The 26,470-nt window shown below is 43.9% G+C and overlaps 2 protein-coding genes across 4 annotated transcripts in view; one reads left to right on the top strand and one right to left on the bottom strand.

Moving 5' to 3' along the window:
* The window catches only part of LOC137524478 (uncharacterized), a 110,634-nt gene that overhangs the window by 12,247 nt on the left and 71,917 nt on the right, over nt 1-26,470 (top strand). For 2 of the 3 annotated variants that reach the window (XM_068244392.1, XM_068244390.1), the window contains exons 1-4: nt 1,128-1,316; nt 11,288-11,358; nt 18,594-19,615; nt 21,899-22,112. In XM_068244392.1, coding sequence (XP_068100493.1) covers nt 18,778-19,615; nt 21,899-22,112 — 1,052 coding nt within the window. In that variant the 5' untranslated portion in view covers nt 1,128-1,316; nt 11,288-11,358; nt 18,594-18,777. Of the gene's footprint in view, nt 1-1,127; nt 1,317-11,287; nt 11,359-18,593; nt 19,616-21,898; nt 22,113-26,470 lie in introns of those variants that run through there. The other variant, XM_068244391.1, reaches the window with a different exon arrangement.
* LOC137524479 (uncharacterized) overlaps nt 13,033-26,470 on the bottom strand; it is a 128,483-nt gene continuing 115,045 nt past the window's right edge. Inside the window, exon 6 of the mRNA XM_068244399.1 lies at nt 13,033-13,476. Coding sequence (XP_068100500.1) covers nt 13,465-13,476 — 12 coding nt within the window. The 3' untranslated portion in view covers nt 13,033-13,464. The remainder of the gene's footprint in view (nt 13,477-26,470) is intronic.

The following is a 26,470-nucleotide window of genomic DNA, read 5'->3' as shown; positions in this document are numbered from 1 at the left end:
AGGTGAAGTCTGGAGGAAGTCCTGGGTGTTCCTCTAGTAAACAGGTGGCTGGTGAGTACTGCAGGATCCTGTCTGCAAAATTAGGCTTCACTTCACCAGCACCATCAGGTTGTCCAAGGTCTCTCATGCAATTGGACGTCGAGCGCTGAACACCAAAACCACCTGCTTCGCCTGACAAATCCTGGTAGCAAAAACAGCTGAATACTTTGTTTGCGAATGTCTTGGCCAAACATCTGCAGTGTGCGCAGGTGTCCCCAAAATCGCTGAGACTCCTATTACCCAATCAGGTAAGAAGTATCACTCTGCCCATCGTTATTGTTAATCAATTGTATTCACTGTCACAGGTTACTGCTTGTCAACAGTTATCCGAAGTCTGTTCCCTACACTGGAGCTCTCTGGGTACATTGAAAACATTTCTGATCACTTGTCAAAATGCTGAAATATTTCTAGTTCTATTGCTATTAATATTTCTTTGCTTTGTTTTTTATAAAAAGACAGTACTACGTAATGAAAATGTAGCATGACCCACATGGCAGCACAGCAGCTTACAAGGACTATGCATAGCATCCACTTAAACTCTAAGGCCAGCCCCCACAACAACTGCCCTCAACTATACATAAACATAAGGGATTTGGTGATTTAAGGACACTTACTAAATGTAGATTGTTTTTATTATGATAGAGAAATTTGCACTTATTCAACTTTTTCTCCTGAGTTTTCACTCTGTGAATAACGTTTCATCTTCTCTTAAAAATAAAGTTTCAGTACTTTGCAATTGAAAAAGTACCAAAAAGCAGGTGGAACAAAAAAAGTACTACCTAAGTTATTTTGAGAATTTTCTTGCTTGCTGGTGGTTTAAAAAGCATTTTAGTCCACCAGGTGTATTATGCTTTGCACAAATGTACTTTCTTTCCTTTTCATTACTCCAAAACTCAGTCTTCACATGTTGTTCCCACATCCTCTGGATACACAGCAGGGTACCAACATCTCCTCAGCTGATTTAGCTGAGCCAGATGAATGGTCACCACACAAAGAGTTAAAGCTGTCTCTGGTCTGCAGTGACCAACATCTGGTAGTGATCAGGCCTGTGTCTCCCCCCCATCCCTAATCCCTGCAGTGGAGAGGGATCCTAAAACAGATCAGGGTTCTTTACAGCAACGTGTACATTAAAGGTTTCGGATTTCAGAGAAAAGTAACACACTTTTTTTTTTTTTTGAATCCTGGATTTCTGGGAATGAGGGGAGGAGAAGAGGAAGCAGAAAGTGGCCTTGAGCAGAAATTAGGTCAGACATGCGGTGGAGCAGGCAGGATGTTCAGTAAGTTTCAGGGGCCTATCATGCTGTATGGGTCGTGGGGTTGGCACCGATTGCGCCGTAGAGGACTGGATGGCAGTGCCGTATGGCACAGCGGGGGCGCAGCACAACTTTGACATCTCTTTACATCCGTTTACATCACTTTTCTGTATACAGCTTTCCAGGAAAAGGGATTTCTTTTCCTAGATGCAACACGGGTTTTACTCGTGCTGTAGAAATAAATGTGGCCATACACCACACTATCTCGATTGTTCACATTTTATTAACTTTATTTAGTATAAGAGTAAACAGACTGTACTATACTCTGAGCAGATTCTTTAGATAGGCTCTCATACTATATGGATATGGCAAGATTGTACAATCATGATTGTGTGGTGTATGACCGCTTTATTAACATTGTATTTTGTGAGTGGGAAGACGGGCGGTTTCCTATTGTTTGCTTTCTATTAGAATCTCTTGCTGTCACTTTGTCTGCCTGACTGTCTGTCTCTGTGAGGGGATTTATGAAGCAGGCCGCCCTTCCGTGTCACATATCTCCAAATGCAGACTCACTTGTGAGGTGACAGGAAGGGCCGACCTAATGCTGGCCACACACCTTTCAACCGGGATCATTCAATGGTGCTCTGGATTGAATAAAATTGTTGTATCTGTGCTAAATAGACAACTAACACATTAAGAAGGGTTAATTCATTGTGGTCACATGCAATCATTTTGACGGAGGGAAAGCCAGACAATGAAGATCAAAATTATCAAGGAGATCATTTTTTTAAACATTCAGAGAATTGTTTGTGATTTGTGAACATTTTATAAATAATAGTTTAAGAAGACTGCATTCACATCTGTATGTTTGTGGCCAGCAATGGACCTCTTGGTGTCCTGTGCAAAGTCTAAAGCCTGGTACACAAGTTCAACTTTGATTGGCCAATCACTGACCAATTTTACTACCTCCATATCTGTTGACCCTCATACTACATGGAGGTTGTAAAATTGGTCAGTGATTGGCCAATCATAATTGAAAGTGTGTAATGGGCTTTAAATCTGGTACACACATCCAATTTTGGATTGGCCAATTTTAACATTTGCATGTAGTGTGACAGTCACCAGAAAATCCTAATGTGGGCAGCAGTCACCAGAATATCGTAATGTGGGCAGCAGTCACCAGAAAATCGCCATGTGGGCAGCAGTCACCAGAAAATCGCCATGTGGGCAGCAGTCACCAGAAAATCGCAATGTGGGCATCAGTCACCAGAAAATCCTAATGTGGGCAGCAGTCACCAGAATATCGTAATGTGGGCAGCAGTCAGTCACCAGAATATCATAATGTGGGCAGCACACACCAGAAAATCCTAATGCAGCGCTGGGTCCCTGGTTCGAATCCCAGCCAGGGCACTATCTGCAAAGAGTTTGTATGTTCTCTCCGTGTCTGCGTGGGTTTCCTCCGGGCACTCCGGTTTTCTCCCACATTCCAAAAACATACGGATAAGTTAATTGGCTCCCCCTAAAAAAAAAAATTGGCCCTAGACTACAGTACTTACACTGCATAATATAGATATATGGCAATGGTAGGGATTAGATTGTGAGCTCCTTTGAGGGACAGTTAGTGACAAGATATATATATATATATACATTGTACAGCGCTGCGTAATATGTCGGCGCTATATAAATACTAAATAATAATAATAATAATGATACAATCTTGAGTGTACAATCTTAGCAAATCTATGTAGTGGAAAGGTAAAGTGGCTGAATACACTTTGTATGGATACTTTAGGTCGTCCCTCACATTACATGAAAGTGGTAAGATTGTGCAATCAAGAATGTATCATTAGCATGTTAAACGATGAGAATCTAACTCAGTCTACACCGGAGAACAATATGTATCTTAAGTCTAGTGGCTACCTTGGCTAGAATATGAAGAGTCTGAGGAATGTAAACAATACATGAATGAGGGAAAGCGAGGTGATACTTAATAGGTAGATTATACATAAATGTCTGCAAGCCGTGACATTAATGTGTCCAATCGAGTCTATGTTATATCAGTGCCTTCTCCTCCTTCCTCCTGATGCCTTCTTCCTTCTCTTCTTTTCTTTCTTTTCCTGTCTGCTTATTTTTATTTTCCTTTTTGCTTTTTCCTACTCTTTTCTATGGGAATGGTACTATATCTGATAGATAGGGATACCATGGATTGATACAGTCTGGCTGTTATTCAGCAAAGGTAATTTTTCCTAGAGTGAACAGTGATGTTTAGACATCTAGGGCCATATGCAATTCACTTTTTCACCTGACTTTTCTCCCAGAAGATAATTTTTCAACTTTGATTTAAAATAACTTTTCAGCACTTTTCAACTAAAAAAGTACCAAAAGTAGTTGAAAATTACTATCAAAATTATTTTGATTATTGTCTTGCTTTCTGGTGCCTTAAAAGGCATTTTATTGACAACTTTAAAAATATCACCTAGGAGAAAAGTCAGGTGAAAAAATGAATTGCATATGGCTCCTAGAGAGGAACTGGTGGTGATATGTGGATTAGTATCTCGCAATGGGAGGCTAGCCTTCTTCTATTATGTTCACTATATAAGAGTGATTATTGTAAGAATTTGATTGTTCTATTCTGATAGTGTGCTATGACCAATTTTTCCGCTATGTATAGATATATGGAAAATGAGATATCGGGCTCGATTCACAAAGCGGTGCTAATCCAGTAAAAGACTTTAGGCGTGATAACGATTGCACCACGCTGGTGGAAAGACAGTTTAGGCGTGATAAGTTTAGGCGTGATAAGTTTAGATAAGTTTAGATCACACGCAAAGTCCCGCATGCAAAGCAGCGCCATTTAACTCTATGCGAAGTGCACCAGACTTTGCTAGCGCAGAACTTTTGATCAGCTGTGCACTGCGGTGCTAACCCAGTTGGTGCTTAAATTTATCACGCCTAAACTTATCACACCTAAACTTATCATGCCTAAACTTATCATGCTTAAACTTATCACGCCTAAACTGAGTTTAGGCGTGATAAAGGGCTTTTTACCAGGGTGCTAACTGTTAGCACCGCTTTGTGAATCAAGCCTATCATGTTATTCTCTATTGTAAAAAACAAAAAAAATATTTTTGATAAATAAAGAATCTATAAAAAAATAATAATTGCATAACTATGCATCTACTCAGCAGGGCCGGTTTAAGCAACAATGGGGCCCCAGGGCAAAATAAACCTGCCCCCCCCCCCCCCAAAATAGATACCCCGGAGCAAAAATTGGCATTAGGGACCTTTTTTGCAGCTGGTATAGTCAGGGTGTGAAGCCCCAATCGGTCAGAGCTCCACATTCTGGCTACCCCAGCCTGCATGGGGGACAAGGGGTTAAAAAGTTTCAGGAGGGGGGACCCCACAAAATTAAAAAAAAAAATTCCCACACTCTAAACATAAAAAAGAAAAATCAGGAAAAAAATGCCAGGGATCTTCATACAGCCATATTGCGGCTGTATAGCGATCCCTGGCCAAAGCGTTGCGGCTGCGTATGGACCCCCTGGAAACCCCGTCAGGAAATGTATTGCTCTTTCTTTTGATACATGGAAAATTACACTACTGTTAGGTTTGCTACTAAAAGTGACATTTACCGCATTTAAAAGTATACTTTTTTCCTTCTAAACTTTAAAATTGATTTTCTCAAAAACTATAAGGTTTTTTTGAAAAATTGTTTTTTCCTCTTATTCCCAATTATCCCCTTAACATATCCTGTAAATTTAGGGTTTCTAGAATTTAAGGTGGATTTGCTATTAACTATTAAAGTCGGCTGGTTTTTAAATGTGTATTTTTTTTCCTTTGAAACTTTAAAATCGATTTTCTCAGGAACTATAAGGTCGATTTAAAAAATTTTTTTTACATCTTGTAGCCACTGGGGGTCCCTACAAGCTCTGGGGCCCTGGGGCAGCTGCCTCCTTTGCCTCTATGGTAGCGCCGGCCCTGCTACTCAGAATTGTCTGCATCTCATTGGCCATCCCTGTGACAGCATGTTCAGGTTAGATTCACACTGGAGACCTGATGCAAAAAAGCAGCAGTAAAATTGGTGTGCGCAGGGAGCGGACTGCTATTTTACTGGTACTGATGGCAGGGGACAGTGAGCATTGCCTAACATACATTGCTATGGCAATGCGCTGTAATGCTGCATCTGTGCTGCGCATAACTCGGTAAAGGACATTGCCCCTCGTGCAGAATATTTTGGTGTTTTATAAGTTAATAATAATACTACCTTATCCTTGTGAACAGAGGCGTACCTAAGGAGCTATGGGCCCCGATGCAAGTTTGACATTGGGGCCCCCCAAGCACTCTATACATAACAATTGATACGGCGCACCAAAACCTGCCAATGGCAATCACAGTGTCAGAGGTGCAAGAAGGGGATGGGAAACAGTTTGTTAATGATTACCACTATAAAAAGTATCTATAGAAGTGATTACTATGAGCACAGGACCAATAGAGAGCTAATACTGTAGTTGAGGAAGGGCACTTCGGGGCCCCTCAAGCCTAAGGGCCCTGATGCGGTCGCTACCTCTGCACCCCCTATTGCTACGCCCCTGCTTGTGAAATGTATTTCCTTTGTACATGGCTCACACAGAGGCTGCTGCTGTCACACATAGAGAAGGATGAGGAAGACAGATTGTATGCAGAATAGACCCACTTTTCTGTGGCTTATTGCGCTTTCCAGTACATGAGCATCAGACAGTGGTTTTCCTGCAGCTTGCTTGCACTATTACTACTATGAACCGCAACAGCAGCAAAACCAGATCAAAGCTAGCAGTCTTTTACTTGTTCCTGTGGTGTCAAGCCTGGTACATGATTGGCCAATCACTGACCAATTTTACCACCTCCATGTACTGTAGTATGAGGGTTTGCCTACACAATCTGCTCATAGTATTCAATATCTGCTAACCCTAAATGTAAACGAGGTACACACGCTTGAGAAAAGTCATTTGTAAGGAATGTTGGTAATTCAAACTACAAACGTAATGTTTTATGATAAACATAATGCACTTAGCCCTCTTTCAGATGGGAGGCTGAACTGTGCACTTGCTGAGCAGTTCAGCATCCCTTCTGCTGCCTGTTGGTGTAATTTAAATGCAGCCAAATTGCATCGGTAGAAGCACCACACGTGTCAATCGCTGACACGCGGTGATGTAACAGGCTGGCAGAGGAACGTGACATGTCAAGTCTGAGCACAGCTGCGCTCGCGCTCATTTCTGACTCCATGGGGGGGGGGGGGGGGGCTGTCCAGCAGCAGTACCAGTCCCATTTGCTAACAAGCACCTGGCTTAAAGTGTCCTTTAAAGGGAACCTGAATTTAGAGGTATATGGAGGCTTTGACCTTCATTCTCTAATAAACAATGCCAGTTGACTGACATCAGTGCAGATGCCCAGCTTCTATAATACTTCAAGCCACTGGCCCAGTATGAGCATGCGGGTCAGACGCTTTGACTCTGATCTGACTCCACTGGCTGCATGCTTCTGGCAGTTGTGTGACTCAAAATCAACTAAAGCTCGTTTGGACAAATGCTTTAGAGTCTGCGGACACATGGGTACCCCTCTTCACATTTGGAGGGAATGTCCCAAGGCAAGAAAACTTTGGCACAGATTCTATCAGATGATCTACACTGTATCAGATTCTTAAATTTCCTGAGGGCTGGTTCACACTTGGCACTTTTTCAGCGCTTTGCTGATCGCGGGCGATCAGCAAAGCGCTGCTGCTAATGTATCCCTATGGATACATGCACACTGCGGCGTTTGCCATATCAATCAATCGCAAACGCGCTGCATGCAGCATCTTTGGGGGGCTTGTGCTGTGATTTTCATTCTTTTGACGGGAATCACAACTGCAAACTGTGCTGAAATCACAAGATTTCGATGCCGAATTGCGATCGCGGACCCCTACACAATCGCCCAATGTGAACTGCCCTCTCCTTATCTAAAACCCCCACAACTAACTAAGATAATCTCAATTAATTTCTCAAATCTTTACGGCAACTAAACATGCAATGGCCTGTTTGCGTATGAATGCAATGGCCTGTGCCTGGGTAACCCCTCTCTAAATTTTGAATCGGTTAAACTTAAAGGGATCCTGACCTGAACTGAGTAAAATTATTTAAAATAAACACATGTATCTGATGTAGCTGCAAATGAATAGTACATACTTACCTCACCGTCATTTCTTCTCAGAAGCTCACAATTTGCTTCTTACAGTGATCCCTCCCAGTTCTGACAATGTTTTGTGAGAACTGAAGTATACCAGTTGCTGTCAGTTATATATCAGCTGCTGTCAGTTATAACTGAATGTGCAAGGTAAGGTCCATCTTTCCCTATGGCTCAAGTGGGTGATATTACAGTTTAACTGTGTGCTGACCAGGAAGCGGTTATGAGGTAATGGCCATTTTCAAAATGGAGGACTGAGAATTCCATTGATCACAGTGGACAAACAAGACGCAGGAGAGGAGAAAGAATTTGATGAGTAGACTACACAAGAGGTAAGTATGACGTGTTTATGTTTATTTTGATTTCTAATTTTCAGTTCAGGTTCTCTTTAAACTGGGACAATATATGTTCTATGATACAATGAAACCAATCCTGGATGATAAAAAGGGATTCTTCGAAAAAACATGGTCCCCACTATTTTACTTTTTATTATTACCATATGCTAACCCTCTCGGAGCTAGTACGTAGTAGTATGGAGTCTAATGACAGTCTTGGCCAGTGGCATAGCTAGAGATTATGGGCCCCCTAGCAAAACTTTCATGAGGTCTTCTTGAGCAGTGCCACCTGCCCCTACCCTATGGATATGAGTTGATTGGGCAATTTACATTCTTGTGCGATCTACACTACACATAGTCCATGGGCACTGAGACTAAGTCTGATGGTGGGGGAACACAAGAAAGTAATTTGTGAATACATCAAGAACCATCTGGACCCCCTCTGCTCCAGGGCCCCATAGCAGCTGCTATGGCTATTGCTACCCCCTGGTCTTGGCTCTACCCCCGGCCTCGGCTCTACCCCTGGCCTCTACCTCTATGTGGCATAACAACTCCCCTTCTGGGTTGGTACACCACTGGATTTTTCCTGCTGCAGGGTGCCCTATGAATAGGGTCTGGATGTGTTTTACCTCATAAAAAGCTGTTCATTAACCTTCTGCCGCCCGCGTCACGCCAGTGGGCGTGGCCGCGGAGGCAGCCCCAGGACCGCCTAAAGCCAATTGGCGTAAAGTCCTGGGGCTCTGTTTTGCATGAGATCGGTCGCATGGTGCGCGCGCATCTCATGCTCGGAGGGCGGAGCTCCGCCCCGCCTTCAGTCTCCGAGCGGCTATTGCCGCTCAGGAGACTGTTAGACGGCGATCACGCCGTCTATTTACTAGGTGCAGCGCTGCGATGAGCAGCAGCGCTGCACTGGGGACAGCCGTGTGACGCTGCGATGAGCAGCAGCGCTGCACTGGGGACAGCCGTGTGACACGGCTGTCCCCCTGGGGGACAAGAGAGCGATCGGCTCTCATAGGCAGAAGCCTATGACAGCCGATCACCATAATTGGCTGGCTGTGGGGAGGGAGGGAGGGAGGGAGGGAGGGAAGAAATTTAAAGAAACAGGGGTTTTTAAAGAAAAAAAAAACAATAATATTTATTTAAAAAAAAATAAACATGGGGGTAGCGATCAGACCCCACCAACAGAGAGCTCTGTTGGTGGGGAGAAAAGGGGGGGGGGGGGGGAAATAACTTCCGTGCTGAGTTGTGCGGCCCTGCAGCTTGGCCTTAAAGCTGCAGTGGCCAATTTTGCTAAAAATGGCCTGGTCACTAGGGGGGGTTTAGCCCTGCAGTCCTCAAGTGGTTAAGTGGTTCTATGATACTATTAAGTGTGTATAAGATAATTCACATATGTGTTTCCGCCAATCTAGTTATAAACCATTTACAATATTATAGCTTGTTTGTAATATATCATAAGTTGGACTATTCTATGTCTGTTACAATTGATGTGTTATGTTGTTTAATTCTCTCTTTGAAAATCAATAAAAACTATTGAAAACACAAAATCAACTACAGCCAAGAGCTCAGCATGACAGTCAGGCAACTGGCATTGCTTATAAGAGAATGAGGGTGGCAGCTTCTGTGTTTCTCTCACTGCAGGTCCCATTTAATAGTCCTGCAATAAAAGCTTAGGGAAACATTACTGACAAATAGAGAAGGTCAGTGTTATTCTAATCATTCCCACTTGCATGCAAATTTAATGCAAATTATAAGCAGCTTGGAATTGGGAACATCAAATGCACTTCCTGTCATTTTTAATTGGTCCAATTCCAAGCTGCACACTATTTGTATTAAAATTGCATGCAAGCCCCGAACCATTTTCATCTCTTTGATCATTTGTACTGGTAAGCGGTTCTAGATCCCTGCAATCTCTTATGCAATATTAAAACTAGTGTTCTGTTGATAACCTTGATCACATAAACATTTAAAGGGAACCCGAGGTGAGGCTGACATGTTTATTTCCTTTTCTTTTACAAGATTGGATTTTTATTGAAGAACAAAATGCTCGTACCGGATATGAATACAAACACCGCACATGTACATAACCAGCACATTCTGGTGTACAGTGGAAATTCATAATGGTTTCTACAGTACATTTTGACAAATTTGTGAGCATTGTACATAACCAAACAAAAGAAAAGGCAACAATTAAAATAAGGATGAAGAAAAAAAAATAAAGGTAAAAGATAAACAGAACACAACTTACAATAGGGAAATATATGTTTAATTCCTTTTAAACATTGCCTGGCTGTCCTGCTTATCCTCTGCCTATAATACTTTAAAGGAACACTATCGATTAACATGTTTTTTTTTTAATTTGTGATAAGAAACGTTTGGTGCTTCTAATCACTGGTGTATGCATTCAACTTCTTATCTCTTTGTTTACTGTTAACAAATTCCTTTCACAATTTACTGATGGCAAGGATGACCAGGGTGACCGACCAGTAAATCATGAGGGGAGGGGGGAACCCCTCTTCCTACATCTGTTAACCCTGTGTGTGAGACAGGTCTCACTAGCTGAACTGCAACTTGTGTCTCTGCAGCATAGAAAATGTATCTTGTTTAAGTGCAGCATAAACATTTGTAATTGTGAGTGAAACCTGACTCCACAGCTTCTCATATAACTCTGTATTCTCACATGCAAAGAACATCACTGGCTGTGTCACATACCTCACAAAGCACAGACTCACCTTTGCTAATGAATTCTTCCAATGCAGCTGCAACCTATGCACAACAAATTAAAGCTTTTGCCTCAGATATTTAACATGAAAAGTAGAAAAATGTTTACACAGCTACTTAGACATTACTTGTACATTGTCATTTAAGAACACTTGGGTATTGATAGTGTTCCTTTAAGCCATAGACCCTGAACAAGCATGCTGATCACATGTCTATGACAAATCTGACAAGTTTAGCTGCATGCTTGTTTCAGGTGTGTGTTATTTAGACCCCGCTGACCAGAATGATCAGCAGGACTGCCAGGCGACTGGTATTGTTTAAGAGGAAATAAATATGGCAGCTTCCATAGGTCTCACCCTTCAGGTTCCTTTTAAGTAATGATGTAAAATAATATTTGTGTTTGGAGTTTAGATGTTTTTTTCCTTGCTAATACATTGAGTGTTACCAATGATTGCATAATCGTACAGTGTGAATGAGATATATTTGTGTATTTCTGTAACATGAAGTGTGGTAATAACTGTTACGATGATTGGTAACGACACTGTGAGTCAGTCATCCCATTGAGTCATCAGAATCACACTTCTTGTGTCTTTTGAGACAGAGACAGGAAGAAATGCTGGTAACCTCTCCTAGCTGCATCTAGGTTCTGCTATCCAGCTAGGAGGATCTGTTTCTGGTTAGTATAAAAAAAAGTCCTACTTTCCTTCTTATCTTGTTTTTTTTTTCTTCTCTATTTATGGCCAGGCTGTGACATCTTTCCATTTGGGCTGTCAGGAGGACCAGAAGCTGACTTCAAAGTGCCATATGTGCATATTGTAAGTGTTCATGCCGTTCACTTTTACGCGCTTTGCAACATGCATCTGTTTATGTCTTCTAACAGGAAAGAGACTACTAAAGATTTTTTTTTTTAAGCAGTCAAGTTTATTGAAAAAGAAATGTGTCAGATACGTGGTATTGAAATTACTGTACAATGACATTCTAATGATGACAGTGAGATTTATTTATTTATTTATTTGTTGTATTTATAAAGCGCCAACATATTACGCAGCGCTGGACATTAATTTAGGTTACAGACAATATTTAGGGGTGACAAACAGCAATATGACAATACAGGAATACAAGAAAACCAGATCACACAGCACAGTATGAGTACAAGGTAATGCTTAGTCAGTCACTGGATGGGAGCATGGAGTTAGGCAAGTTAGGTTCACTCAAATGCATAGCATGGGTGCACAGTAATGGAGGTGCATGATCAGGTAGGACACAAAAGGAGTGAGGACCCTGCCCAAAGGCTTACAATCTAGAGGGAGAGGTAGGGACACGAGAGGTAGGGGACCAGAGTTCGGCTGTGGGTTTAGAGCAATTGTGAGGGGTGGTAGGCAAGAGTGAAAAGGTGAGTTTTGAGGGCCTTCTTGAAGGTGTTGAAGGAGGGGGCTGCCCTAATGGGTGGAGGTAGGGAGTTCCATAGTGTCGGAGCGGCTCTTGAGAAGTCTTGGAGGCGTGCATGGGACTGGGTGATGCGGGGGACGGTCAGGCGAAGTTCATTGGAGGAGCGGAGTGAGCGGCTTGGTGTGTATCTCTGAGTAAGATCAGAAGTGTAGGTTGGACAGGTTTTGTGGATGGATTTGTAGGTCAGACACAATATCTTGAATCTGATTCTGGACTGGATAGGAAGCCAGTGGAGGGATTCACGGAGGGGAGCCGCCCTGGTGGAGCGATGGGAGGAGTGGATAATTCTGGCAGCCGCATTCATGATGGACTGCAGTGGGGCTATTCGGGTCTTAGGGAGTCCAGACAGAAGGGCATTGCAGTAGTCGAGGCGGGAAATTATGAGGGCATGGATGAGGAGTTTGGTGGTGGCAGGGGTCAGGAAAGGGCGAATCTTACAGATGTTACGAAGGTGGAAGTTGCAGGACTTTGTGAGGTTTTGGATGTGGGGAGTGAAGGAGAGTGCGGAGTCCAGGGTGACACCCAGACAGCGGGCTTGAGAGGTAGGGTGAATAGTAGTATGGTTAACAGTGACTTGCACATCTGGGAGGTCCAGGGATGACCGGGGTGGGAAGATCATAAATTCCGTTTTGTCTAGATTTAGTTTTAGGAACCTAGCGGACATCCAGGAGGAGATGGCAGATAGGCAGGAGGAGACCTTGTCCATGGTAGTGGTGGATATGTCAGGGGTGTGGAGATAGATTTAGGTGTCATCTGCATACAGATGATAGTTAAAACCCATGGAGGAGATAACCTTGCCAATGGAGGATGTGTATAGGGAGAACAGTAGGGGGCCAAGGACCGAGCCTTGGGGGACTCCCACTGAGAGGTGGTTGGGGGTGGACGAGGACTCATTGAAGGAGGTCGTGAAGGAGCGGTTGGAGAGGTAGGATGAAAGCCAGGTCAGGGCGAGATCGTGAATGCCCATGGATTGGAGGGACTGGAGGAGTAGGGGATGATCTACTGTATCAAAAGCTGCTGAAAGGTCAAGGAGGAGGAGAATGGTGTATTTACCTTCAGCTTTAGCTAAGGCAAGGTCATTGACCACTTTGGTGAGAGCCGTTTCGGTTGAGTGGGCAGGCCGAAATCCAGATTGCAGTGGGTCTAGTAGTGAGTTGGCATTGAGGTACTGGGTCAGGCGTGTACAAAAAGGAAAGCATGACAAGCTTATTCATAAAGTACTTGACTGACTTTTAGTTATGTCTAAAGAACTATAAAACCAGTCCTGAACATTAACAGTTGCCTTTAAAGGACTCCAGAGATGAGCTAAAAAAAAACCCTATTTTTACTTAAGTATCTGGGGCTTCCTCCAGCCCCTACAAGTCACATGTGTCCCTTTACGCAGCTCTGGTCTTCTCCCGTCTCCCTCTGGCAGGCTTTGAAGATCGCGAGCCCATTATGGGTCGGTGTCTTCTGATATTTGTTTTTAGTAATTACCTTATTTTCTATGCATTTTAAAAGGAAAATAAGGAAAAAAGTGAAAAAAATAGACAATTTAACCACTTTCATACATTATAGCTTTAATGTAAACACAGTTCTATTGTACATTAAACCCACATATTTTATTTGTCTCTCCTGTTCATTTAAACAGTTCATTTGTATGCATAATGGATTAATAACAGATTGTATACCCTTCTCGCTTGTTACATCTGTCTGCTCCTGGACTGTTTATTTTACATTTTTTTACACATTAGCCGTGCCATTAAATTGCCTGGGGGGAGGAGAGGGGTTTGCTGTCATTCCTTTTCAACTCTATAGCGTTTATAACAGCTCAGAGATAGATAAACAGTGTTTTTTAGGATTTTGTAGGGAAGAGAGTGCAGAGACTTATTTTAAGGTCATGGGGCAGGAACTGGTTAAAATTAACCCTAAAAAGAAAAAGTAAAGTACCTCTGAAGCAAGTTAAAAAAAAGTTAGACACCAGTACTTACCTCACTGGTTGGAAGCCTCTGGACGGTCCTCATTGAGCTCACTGTTCCAGCTCAGGGTTCATCATCATCATCTTCTGGCCATACCCTTTGGAAATGGATGAGTGTGCACGGATTGGGCATGCATGAGTAAGGTCCACGTATGCCCTGAAGACCAAAGCCGTTTGTTCAATGTAGAAAACTATTCAATTGGCACAAGTCAAATAGGTATAGGAGGACCCTACAATGGAACTGTGGGCTGTGCTAGGATCCAGGAAGCATCTGGACTATTCAGTAGCTTCCCACTGCTGAGGCAAGTACTTTTTTGTTTACTCACTACAGGTAACCTTTAATTCATCACTAGTTGAGGGAGCTATAAAGGCATACGCATTAGTACGCCACTGGAGAGTTCAGCACAGGATGAGCCAAATGACGGCTCACCCTGCTGCTGCTCAAATTCCTGGCGGCATTAAATACTATTCGCCCACCGAGTCGTAGCAACTCGGAGGGAGACGTAACACAGGGTCGGGATCTCTACATATAGCTCTTCAGCATAGGCTGAGGACACTTCTTTAATCATGAATGGAAAACCTTTACAGCGGTTCTCACTTCCCGGGGAGAATTACTCTTGCACAGTTTGCGCACTATAGCATTAGTGCTATAGTGGCGCCCACTTCAGGCACTCGGAGCCTGGCACCGCTATGAAGTGCCAGCTGCCACTGTCATTTACCAGCGACAAAGTCCCTCACTGCTTCCTATTGTCTTTATGCAGTTCTGTAAAGCTAAACCTTCTGGAATGTTGATCTGTACACAACCCTCACATAGACATCGCATGGCAATATTACTGGTACTAATGCTAACAGAGTACTGTGCATTGTTCAATTAACATGTGATGTCATTTCTGCCCTTTACTTTTTTTCTTGTCTCCTCCAATCGCTGAGTCACCTCAGCCTTGCTTGTAAACACAAGTGATTAGGGGATTAGGTTTCAGATAAGCAGCTGGCAGGGAAATAAAGGAAAGAGGAGGAATACATTCTAGATAAAAAGAACCCCCAGCATGCAATTATTTGGCACCGACTACTAAAGGGCCAGTGCTCCTTAAGTATCTGATAACTCCAAATCATAACAGCAGAAAAAGTTTTGAAATTTTTAAATGCAGGATTAGCATCTTTATCACTTAATACACTCAGACCAGTTGCTGTTGAAATTTGATTTTTATGGTGACGATACTGCTTTAACACTTACAGCTTGCATTCAGAGTAGGAGGAGAAGCAAGAGGAGAGTGAGGTGGAGAGGTCATCATTGGGGAAAAGCAGCTTGTCATGCTGTGTGAGGAGTCTGACAGTGAGTGAGGAGGGGGGGAGGCAGGAGAGCAGCAGTGTCTCATTTGACTTGCACAGCAGAAGGGAGGAGGTGGCACTGCTGTCCTGACTGAGGAGGAACGGAGTAGCTGAGGGTGAGCAGTTTGTTTGTCACAGACTCACAGCCAGACAGTGCGCTATTGTGTTGAGCTGCAGCATGTCATGTGAGAACATTAAATGAAGCAGAGTAAATTGTCGAGTGCTGTGCGATAATTCCAAAGGAAGGGGGGGTCATCCTCACAAGTTTGCCTCAGGCAGGGTCAATGCTAATTTTTTGAGATAGCAATTTTGGGTTTTCATGAGCTGTTTGCCAAAATCATCAATATTAAAACAATAAAAGTCTTGAACTACTTCAGTTGTGTGTAATGAATCTAAAATATATGAAAGTCTAATGTTTATCAGTACATTACAGAAAATAATGAATTTCATCACAATACGCTAATTTTTTTTAGAAGGACCTGTATAAGTAATACATTTTGTGTGGGGGTGGGGGACAGTAAAGAGGCTCAGGGGGCCACATCTGGGCAGTGGGCCTTTAGTTTGAGAACCACTGCATTACAGCATAGCGCAGCTTCGAGTTACTGAATTGCAGTAACAATGTAATCTGATACATTTACCTAAGCCACTGTCCCTCCCATTAACCCCCCTGGCGGTCTAAAAAATTCCGCCAGGAGGCAGCGCAGCAGTTGTTGTTTTTTTTGCTCAGCGGCATCCCCCCGCCCGCTTCGATCGCCTTCGGCGATCTCCGATCAGGAAATCCCATTCAAAGAAGGAGGGAGTCCCGATCCACCCCTCAGCGCTGCCTGGCACTAAGGCCAGGCAGCGCACGGGGCACTTGGCCAGGCAGCGCACGGGGTCTGGGGGGGGGGCGGCGCGACGGATAGCGGCGATCAAGCGCGGGGCGGTGGCGATCGGTGTGCTGATGCAGCTAGCAAAGTGCTAGCTGCGTGCAGAAAAAAAAAATTAAGCAAATCAGTTCACTGATTATAGGAATTGACATGATCCTTCTGGTGGAAACAGTGGACAGTCTACACGTTATACTGCCCTTTTTTTAATCAGAATGAATATACACTACATATGTTTTTAAGATGTGTTTCCTATACGCATTTGCTTACTGCGAAACTAGTGTAAAAAAAAACTGCAGAGGAAAAGCAAGAAAGATAAATCCAGCCAATCACATTTTATCTTTTGTCTATTTATTTTATCAAGCAGAACAGTATAACATGGTGATTGGCTGCTGTCAATTAAGTTATGTGCAGACTGTAAATTAATGGTGCATTGCTGGGGGGGGGGGGGGCATACTTTGACCACCCAGCGTAACAAGGCTAAGTAGCTGGATAGTGGAAGAGGCTCCACAGATGGACACAGGAGTAATGAACAAGGGAGCAAGATTGCCCAGAGCAACTGCAGCTCTGGGCCGCCTATCAGGCTAGATGCTAAGTGATACAATACACAACAGTCGTAGTCGGTAACGGGCTTGGGTCATACACATTAATTCAGATGTCAGTCGTATTGGAAGGATTAGGCAGATTCGTAATCGAGAGGCAGGCAAAGGTTGGTACACAATACAATATTACAATAATACAATACTGACTGACTAGAGTACATATATATCGTGCTGATGCTCAATATATGAAATGTAGCTCTTAAATAACTCACTAGCTAAAGCACAAGTAATGACAATTAACAACGGAAATACATTTTTAAACATGTGGCGTTTATGGCTCTCTCAGCCATAAAGGTTCCTGACCCCCGTTCTGGGGTATCAGAGGACATAATCTTACCTCTGGAACAAGGCTGGCAGAGTGTGAGGTAAGTGGTCAGTGGAGAAACTATGGAGGGAAATGCAACTTAAAATAGTTTTAAAAGGGTACTACACATTTAACTTTAAATTAAACCAGAGCTGTGGAAAAAAGATTTAATACTCACCTTTGGCTTCCAGTGGCATAAACACGTGAATCCCACAACTAACTGGTAACTGGCTGACGCATGTCAGTCCGGGTCTAATGCGCATGCGAGGGAGATTCACGCATGCACAGAAGACCCAGATTGGACCCAACTGAGCCTGTTACTGGGGCTGATCATGGTTGAACGGCAGAGTATCAAATCTTCTTTTTTTTACAGCACTAGTAGTCTGGTACACTTCAGTAATATATTTGGAAATTCACGGTACCGCACCTCATGCCTTAAAGGAGGTATTGCTTTCTAACTTGCATAGCCCTTTACTGAATTTCTTGGTAGGACCTGGTTAAATAGGGAAATAGAAGACTATATGGGTGAGAGGGCTGTGGTGTGACATCTGCGGGCTTGTTGATAGCCATCAGAGTTGTATTTCGGTGATAGCAGGCCACTTTTCTAGGTCTAATGACTGGGATAGCCTTGGTTACCAGTCAGCCTGACAGATTCTGCATGCAGGCTCTAAAGCTCTAGGCTCTAAAGCTGGCCATACTTGTTTAGATTTCCACCCAGTGTTCCAAAACGATAGATTCCTTTCTGAAAATAATCGATTCAGAAGGAATGGATTACTTCCATACAATGCACATCAATTTCCAATAGATTCTAGAAAGGAATCTATTGAGAATCAATCTAACTGCAGAGTTGCACTGTTCGCATTAGTGTATATCTATAGGCCATCGATCTGTTAACACTCCCCAAATTGCTTAAATTTTCCATCCTGTTCGATCGCTCTTTTCAATCGATTTTTAGATCAAAAATTTATTAACCTCCCTAGCGGTATGAACAGAAATGTCCGTTCAAAAAAACATGCTGTGAACAGTATAAACATGCATACACATCAATACTCTCCTGCACTGTGTACTAGACCCTTGCTTGACATATTTTGGCAAGTTACAGGAAAAAAAAAGTTTTAAAAATAAATTTTATCACTGTTTGCACAGAAATCCTGGGGAAATTGAACGCTGGGGAGGTTAATCCAACATTTTAGGGATGTATAGAATGCAAGGAATCGAATGGGAAAATCGGTGGATGAATGGACACCTTTATACTAGAGCAATACTCATTTCTCATACAGTTATAAGCTGCTATTTCACAGCTGTATTCTGCTCCATGTTAGGCACTGTTAGTTTTTATGTTAACCCCCCCCCCCTCCCCCCAACCAAAAAAAAAAAAAACAACAACAGAGTCAGGATCCAATATGCTTGTTTAATTTTTGTTATTTTCATTTCTTCTTGTGATTGTGATACAGCATGTTGACAAATATCTGACAGTTTGTAGTTCTGCTGTTTATTTTCCGAAATATTAATAAAGTATTATTTTTTTTTCTTTCCTTCCTAGATCTGTAATGTGATGAAACGCAGTATGACTTAGAGGAGAAGTTTATTTCCGACCGCTGTTTCCTGTTATCCTTGGCTTCTGTGCTGCTGTGAAAGATAATTTTAACGGGCCACTTCTAAACTTTTTGTCACTTTGACTGAGCAAGCTTATAACTTGGTGGGGACTGAAAGAAGGAGAGAGAAGTATGATTGCCGTAAGACCAATACTGTTGCTCTGGTCAGTGTGGCTGGTACACTCCCAAAATCTTATTAAGAACCTCAAAGATGTTAGTTTGGAAGGCCGGCTCTTAATCAGCGAAGTTAACCCTGACAACCCCGGGCATGACACAGCTGAGTTCATTGAGCTCCGTCACACCAGTGGACAGAATGTATCTCTTGATGGCTACACACTAGTCTGTTATAATGGCAAGACGAACACAGCCTACAAAGTCCTCAACCTTACGGGATTCTCTACAGATAAGAAGGGGTTTTTCTTAATTGGGTCTTCTGCAGTAAAGCCTACGCCCTCAATCATTCTTCCACACAATACCATCCAGAATGGACCTGATGCCATAGCGCTTTATTTCGGTAAGGGTTACAAGGACTCAATACCAGTAACTAGTGATGGGTTAGTAGATGCTCTTGTCCATAAGTCAAAGAACACTGACCAAGCTGATGTTCTGGTGAGAACCCTGACACCAGGAATGGAGGCTTTCCTGGAGGATGCCAGTTTCCACACAGCTGATGAGTCCATTGGGAGATGCTTGGACATAGATGGAAAGTGGACCTTTCACATGACTCATCTCTCCCCAGGAAGTGAGAACCACTGTAAAGGTTTTCCATTCATGATTAACGAAGTGTCCTCACCCTATGCTGAAGAGCTATATGTAGAGATCCGCGGACCACCATCCACTTCCCTCCCTGGACTTTCTCTAGCATTTATTAGTGGGATTGACCAACAAGTCTACTATTCCACAGATGTCAGAGGCCAGACTGATGCCAGTGGCTTGTTTTTACTCGTAAATGAAAAGCATGACAATCGAGGTAACAGCTTAAATTACATAAGCAAATATAGAATGAGTTCAGGCACAGTTTTCATATGCATTCCATAGAACTTTTAGTAAATTGACTATGCATAAAAACGTTAACTATAAATGTGTAAAATATGTTACAGCATTTTTAAGACAAGTTAGGCTCAATTTCAATTGCAAATTACATTTGTGAATGCACTGCAAAGTGATTGCGACCTTTTCTATTTAAACCACAACGTTTTGGTGGATTTCAGCACCACAAAGTTTTTGGTGGATTTCAGCACAATTTACACGCAACCCTTCATTTTCACGGTGCTATTACGTTTTTGTTTTATTTTTTTAATGATTCATTAGTTAGAACAAGAACAAATCATTGGGAATCGCAAGAATAGCATCACATTTTGTATGCTGTTTTCTTGCACTCTTTTCCTTGAAAGTGCTCAAAAAATGCAGCAGGCTGGACTGTTGTTGATGGTCCTTAATGGGTTTGCAGTACTGGAAACATTTTACCATGATTTGCATTAGATTGCTGGTGTCCTTGTGTTTGCTGATAGCAATACAGTAGAAAACGAGATGGAATAGCTGCTGCACCAGTACATAGATTCTCATGTAATTGCTTATACTCTCTTTAACCACTTGTGTACCAGCAGTTGCTGGCCCCTTAAGGACCAGAGACTGCTGGTACCAAAATAATGGGGCTCACCGACGAATCGCCACACATACCCGCCGCTCTCGCCGGTCACGCCGCTCACCCATCGTCGTGTGCGACCTCGTGATCACTGTGAGCCAATCCCAATGGCTTACATTGATGATAGGGTCAGGAGCCAATGAAATCGACTCCTGACCAGTTCACAGAGCTCTGCTGTCATAGCGACGGCAGAGAGAAGGGCCTGCGGCAAGGGAAAGATAGACGGGTCCTCGCAGCATGGTAATTGAAATCTATGCCCTGGCAGGAATAAGCAGCCACAAACATGTAGATTTACATTACCGTGGTCCGGAAGCGGTTAAAGTTGTAGTGAAAATCACGTAATAAATACAATTATCTTTTTTTTTCTTTTTTACAATAATCTTTTGTAAATTATTTCATCAATGTGTGCCCATTGTAAAATCTTTCCACTCCATGGTTTATATTCTGAGATTTATTACAGATGGCAACATCTTTAATACTAGTAGCAGATGCATCACTGTGCATAGAACTCTCCGTAAACAAACATTCCACAGAGGGATCAATATGTAAAAGAAAGGAAGAACACAATCGAGAGCCCCAATAGTGTATTATTGATGATAAAGGAATGCCAAGGTAGCAGCAATAAGAAATATACTCACAAGTATGGGTTACCGGGTTTAGGCAACCACTTAAAGCACTTATGGGGATATTAGGCCTGTCCCCACTCAGGCTAAAAAGTCGCTCTCTATAGAAGGAAAGAAGGGGTGTTCACCCATCCACCGTGTGGATAACAATAATTGCAATTGAAACAGAGGCGCAAGCAGAGTAAAAATTGATCATAGGTAAAAACAGATAAAAGTTGGGGGCAAGGGTGGACTTACCTCCCCAAAACCAAACACAACCACTATGTATGGTTTAAACAAGATTTAATTTGTACTCCAGAACAAATGCAACGCGTTTCGCGGGTCTCTAACCCGCTTCCTCAGGCAATAATAAAGATAGGAGTAACTCAGAAGTTGTGTAGCCAAGTACAGCGCCTCTGTCAAGGCACTGTACTTGGCTACACAACTTCTGAGATATAAGTGAGCAAGAAGGCATGGCTTCAGCTACTCGAGCAAGTCCATGTTACAAAGGGCTCTTTCACTATACACTACATCCTTTTGTACACGTTTTTAAAAACACGTGGCACATTGACCCCCAGTAGCACCATTCACAGGTTTTGTTGCATTTGTAAGCAGTGCATTGTGGTGGGGTTTTTTTGTTTGTTTTTTAAAGACAATAAATGTGTTTTAAGGCAATTTTGTCTGTATTAGCCATGAATATACTAAAAAAGCATGTGTAAAGAAAGCATAAACAAAAACATACATCAATGCGTTAAAAAACCTGCACGTACATATACATTTTTACAAGCATATAGGCAAATCAGTAGGTTGGAAGAGTCGGAAAAGGCTGATTAGAGTGAGCAGGGAGCTGTAGGTCACTTAGGAGGATCTGAAAACTCATAAATTAGTGCAGCACTTTCCCGTTTTTTGTTTTGTTTTTTTTACAACCTTTTATATAATACTTTGTTATGCATTGTGAAGTAAAACTTGTATACTATTATATTCCTCTCTTTTTACATATGTTTAGCCCAGCAGACTCTCCCCAACGATGCCCGTCTGCTCCAGAAGGGGGGTGGTGCTGTGGCTCTGTACTTGGGAAAGAGCAGCGATACTGTGCAGAAGACTCGCTATACCGCCAATGGTTTGGTGAATGCCTTAGTGTATGGAGATTATGAAGACATGGACTCTCACCCTTTGCAGGATCTGACCACTGGCAATAATATCATCTACTGGCACACTTGGTGAGGGAACTGAATGTGGCCTATTTTGACATTGAAACTCTGAGTTATTAGTGTTATAAATAACAGTAATTATACATGGTTACGGTATGGTATGAAATCCTTTAGGCCCCACAAACTATTATAACATTTTGTTAAAGGGATTTACAACATCATCAAGTGTGACTTATCTGTTTAAAGCACAGTGTACCGCACCTCCCCCATTCCTAATGCTCAATGGTTTTGTTTGATCACAGCTTCTGGACAACTAAGTCTAATTAGAAGAGTCCTTATCTGCATTTCATTTTCTGCTGCTTGCGGACTGCTTGTAGATGGAGGAAGTTGAGAAAATAGAAGCAGGGCTGGATTCACCATAAGGCACTGCAGGCACAACATGCCTACAGGCACTTGATGATGGAAAGGTGGCTCACTCCCCACCTTAAATGCCTCCCTCCTGCCTTCCCTATGTGGAGTTATGAGCAGAGTGTAACTGAGAGGTTCACTCACCTGGGTCTTAGCATTCCAATGACCATATCTCCCTTCAGTCAGGGGCACCTCTAGCTACCTAATACTTGGGGGCACCTCTAGCTACTTAATATTGAGGGTACTTCTGGCTACCTAATACTAAGGGGCTCCTGTAGCTACCTATGACAGGAAAGGTTGAAGTGACAGCTGGGACAGCCACTTGCGGTGCGGTTCGGCGGATGCTTGTAGGTTCATGGAGGGTGAAGTGTAGGGTGCCAGGACATCTGTGCCTATAGGCTCCCGTGATGTAAATCCAGGCCTGTGTAGAAGAATAACGAACTCTAGTGAATACTTTCATTTTTTTCTTTATTTCTGAAAATGTTTCATAGCGGAGAATGCTGAGCTTGTCTTTTGACCCAGATCCTCCACCCTTCTATAACCTTCTTTTCTTATTTTGTTATACTATGGTCCTCTTTATTGATGTCCCTGCCTCCATCCTCCAGCCCACCCGTTCCACCACCTCTCATTAGTTGGGTGTTGAGACCAGCACCGTTTTCAGCCTTGTAAGGTGTGATTAGAGGTGATTAGCGGTAAGCTCATCTGTCTCCCAACCCTCAAGCTCTGGAAAAATGAACATGCGGGAGATACATTCAGTTAATTTTGGCCTGTTTGGCAATCAGGCTTCTGGCCACTGTGGTGTTGTTTCATTAAGCGCAGCATAATGAATCAACCCCATAGTGTGAATGAGGCCCCTGTTGTTATTACTGATGTTACAGGGAACCTGAAGTGAGAGGGTTATGGAGGCTGACATACAGTGGGATGCGAAAGTTTGGGCAACGGTGTTAATTGTCATGATTTTCCTGTATAAATCGTTGGTTGTTACGATAAATAATGCCAGTTAAATATAACATACAGTGGGTTGCAAAAGTATTCAGCCCCCTTGAAGTTTTCCACATTTTGTAATATTATTGCCACAAACATAAATCAATTTTATTAGAATTCCACGTGAAATACCAACACAAAGTAGTGTACATGTGAGAAGTGGAACGAAAATCATACATGGTTCCAAACATTTTTTACAAATAAATAACTGCAAAGTGGTGTGTGCATAATTATTTCGGCCCCCTTTGATCTGAGTGCAGTCAGTTGCCTATAGACATTGCTTGATGAGTGCTAATGACTAAATAGAGTGCACCTGTGTGTAATCTAATGTCAGTACAAATACAGCTGCTCTGTGAGGGCCTCAGAGGTTGTCTAATGGCCCATAATCACGGGCTACAATTGTCGCCACAACCACGCGTGTTGCAGCGACAGGTCGCCCATGAGTATGGCGAGCGCGCCTTGAACCGTCGCTCATCGCTGCTGTCGCCAGGCGATTGGCGCGGTCAATCGCCTAGCGACAGTTGCCGCCGCAACTTTCGCTAGTGTCCGTGTGTATGCGGACTAGCGACAGCAACCTAATAGCCAGAGAATTGAGTTTCCGGCGGGGGGAGGAACGTCGGCGACAGCTTCCGCCGCATCACTGATCCCTCTTCCGCAGTGTGTATGCGGAGGGACCTGGCGACGAGCTGTCGCCGAACTGTCGCGCACACGCTCTCGTGTGCTAGCGATAATCTACAAAAGTAGCCCATGAGTATGGGCCGTTAGAGAATATTGGGAGCAACAACCATGAAGTCCAAAGAACACACAAGACAGGCCAGGGATCAAGTTATTGAGAAATTTAAAGCAGGCTTAGGCTACAAAAAGATTTCCAAAGCCTTGGACATCCCATGGAGCACTGTTCAAGCGATCATTCAGAAATGGAAGGAGGATGGCACAACTGTAAACCTACCAAGACAAGGCCGTCCACCTAAACTCACAGCCCGAACAAGGAGAGCGCTGATCAGAAATGCAGTCAAGAGGCCCATGGTGACTCTGGACGAGCTGCAGAGATCTACAGCTCAGGTGGGAGACTCTTTCTGTAGGACAATTATTAGTCATGCACTGTACAAAGTTGGCCTTTATGGAAGAGTGGCAAGAAGAAAGGCATTGTTAACAGAAAGCATAAGAAGTCCCATTTGCAGTTTGCCACAAGCCATGTGGGGGACACAGCAACCAAAGGAAGAAGGTGCTCTGGTCAGATGAGACCTAAATGGAACTTTTTGGCCAAAATGCAAAACGCTATGTGTGGCAGAATACTAACACTGCACATCACTCTGAACACACCATCCCCACTGTCAAATATGGTGGTGGCAGCATCATGCTCGGGGGGTGCTTCTCTTCAGCAGGGACAGGGAAGCTGGTCAGAGTTGATGGGAAGATGGATAGAGCCAAATACAGGGCAAACTTGGAAGAAAACCTCTTGGAGACTGCAAAAGACTTGAGATTGGGGCGGAGGTTCACCTTCCAGCAGGACAATGACCCTAAACATACCGTATTTTTCGCCGTATAAGACGCTCCGGAATATAAGACGCACCTAGGTTTAGAGGGCAAAAACCAGGGAAAAATATATAAATACTAAACCTGGTGCGTCCATGTTCCAGGAGCGTCTTGAAGATGTTCTCACCCAGTTGGTATCCTCCTATGTCCCCTTCTGTCCTCCCAGATGTCCCCAGGTGTTCCTGCTATGTCCCATGTGTCTGTTTCTTCCCCGTGTCCCTACGGTCTCGGCCATGTCCCTGCTCTTCTCCCCCATGTCCCCGCTACTTGCACGTGTCCGTGCTCGATGTCTGAATAAATACAGTGTAGTCCTGCTGTATCTCCACTATGTCCCTGCTATGTCCCCCACTACTAGCATTTGTCCCTGCATGATAGTAAGTTTATATAGCGTAGCGTTGCTGCATCCCCGCTGTCCCCCCTCCTGTTGTCAGCTGCGTCCCTCGCTATGTCAGCCGTGTCCCCGCTATGTCCGCCATGCAAGCCGTGTCCCCGCTATGCCCGCCGTGTCCCCGCTATGCCCGCCGTGTCCCCGCTATGTCCGCCATGCCCGCCGTGTCCCCGCTATGCCCGCCGTGTCCCCGCTATGCCCGCCGTGTCCCCGCTATGTCCGCCGTGCAAGCAGTCTCCCCGCTATGTCTGCCGTGTCCCCCGCTAGTAGAATTTGTCCCTGTATAATGGCAGAGGTGTAAAGTGTAGTGCTGCTGCAGGCTCTTACCTCTCCAGCAGCGCCCGCGGGGATTGCTGACCTCTTCTCCTGCTGACTTCTCGCTCTAGTGACCGCGGCTTGTACTGACGTCAGTACAAGCCGCGGTCACTAGAGCGAGAAGTCAGCAGGAGAAGAGGTCAGCAATCCCCGCGGGCGCTGCTGGAGAGGTAAGAGCCTGCAGCAGCACTACACTTTACACCTCTGCCATTATACAGGGACAAATTCTACTAGCGGGGGACACGGCAGACATAGCGGGGAGACTGCTTGCACGGCGGACATAGCGGGGACACGGCGGGCATAGCGGGGACACGGCGGGCATGGCGGACATAGCGGGGACACGGCGGGCATAGCGGGGAGATTGCTTTCACGGCGGACATAGCGGGGACACGGCGGGCATAGCGGGGACACGGCGGGCATAGCGGGGACACGACTTGCATGGCGGGGACATGGCGGACATAGCGGGGACACGGCTTGCATGCCAGGGACACGGCTAACATAGCAGAGACACGGCGGACATAGCGGGGATGCATCAGCTACACTTTACACATTTACCATCACACAGGGACAGACGCTAGTAGCAGGGGACAGAGCAGGCACACAGGCAGGGAATCCCCGAGGTAGCGGCTGGTCGGCGGTTTCTATCGGCGGGTGTTAGGAAGTCGGGGATTCCCTGCCTTTGCCATATAAGACGCAGGGACTTTTTCTCCCCATTTTTTGGAGAGAAAAAGTGCGTCTTATACGGCGAAAAATACGGTAAAGCCAGGGCAACAATGGAATGGTTTAAAACAAAACA

This window comes from Hyperolius riggenbachi, chromosome 7 (genome assembly GCF_040937935.1).
Source record: "Hyperolius riggenbachi isolate aHypRig1 chromosome 7, aHypRig1.pri, whole genome shotgun sequence".
Classification (NCBI taxonomy): domain Eukaryota; kingdom Metazoa; phylum Chordata; class Amphibia; order Anura; family Hyperoliidae; genus Hyperolius; species Hyperolius riggenbachi.
Note: the sequence above shows the minus strand (reverse complement) of the source record. Positions and strands in the feature narration are given on the sequence as shown.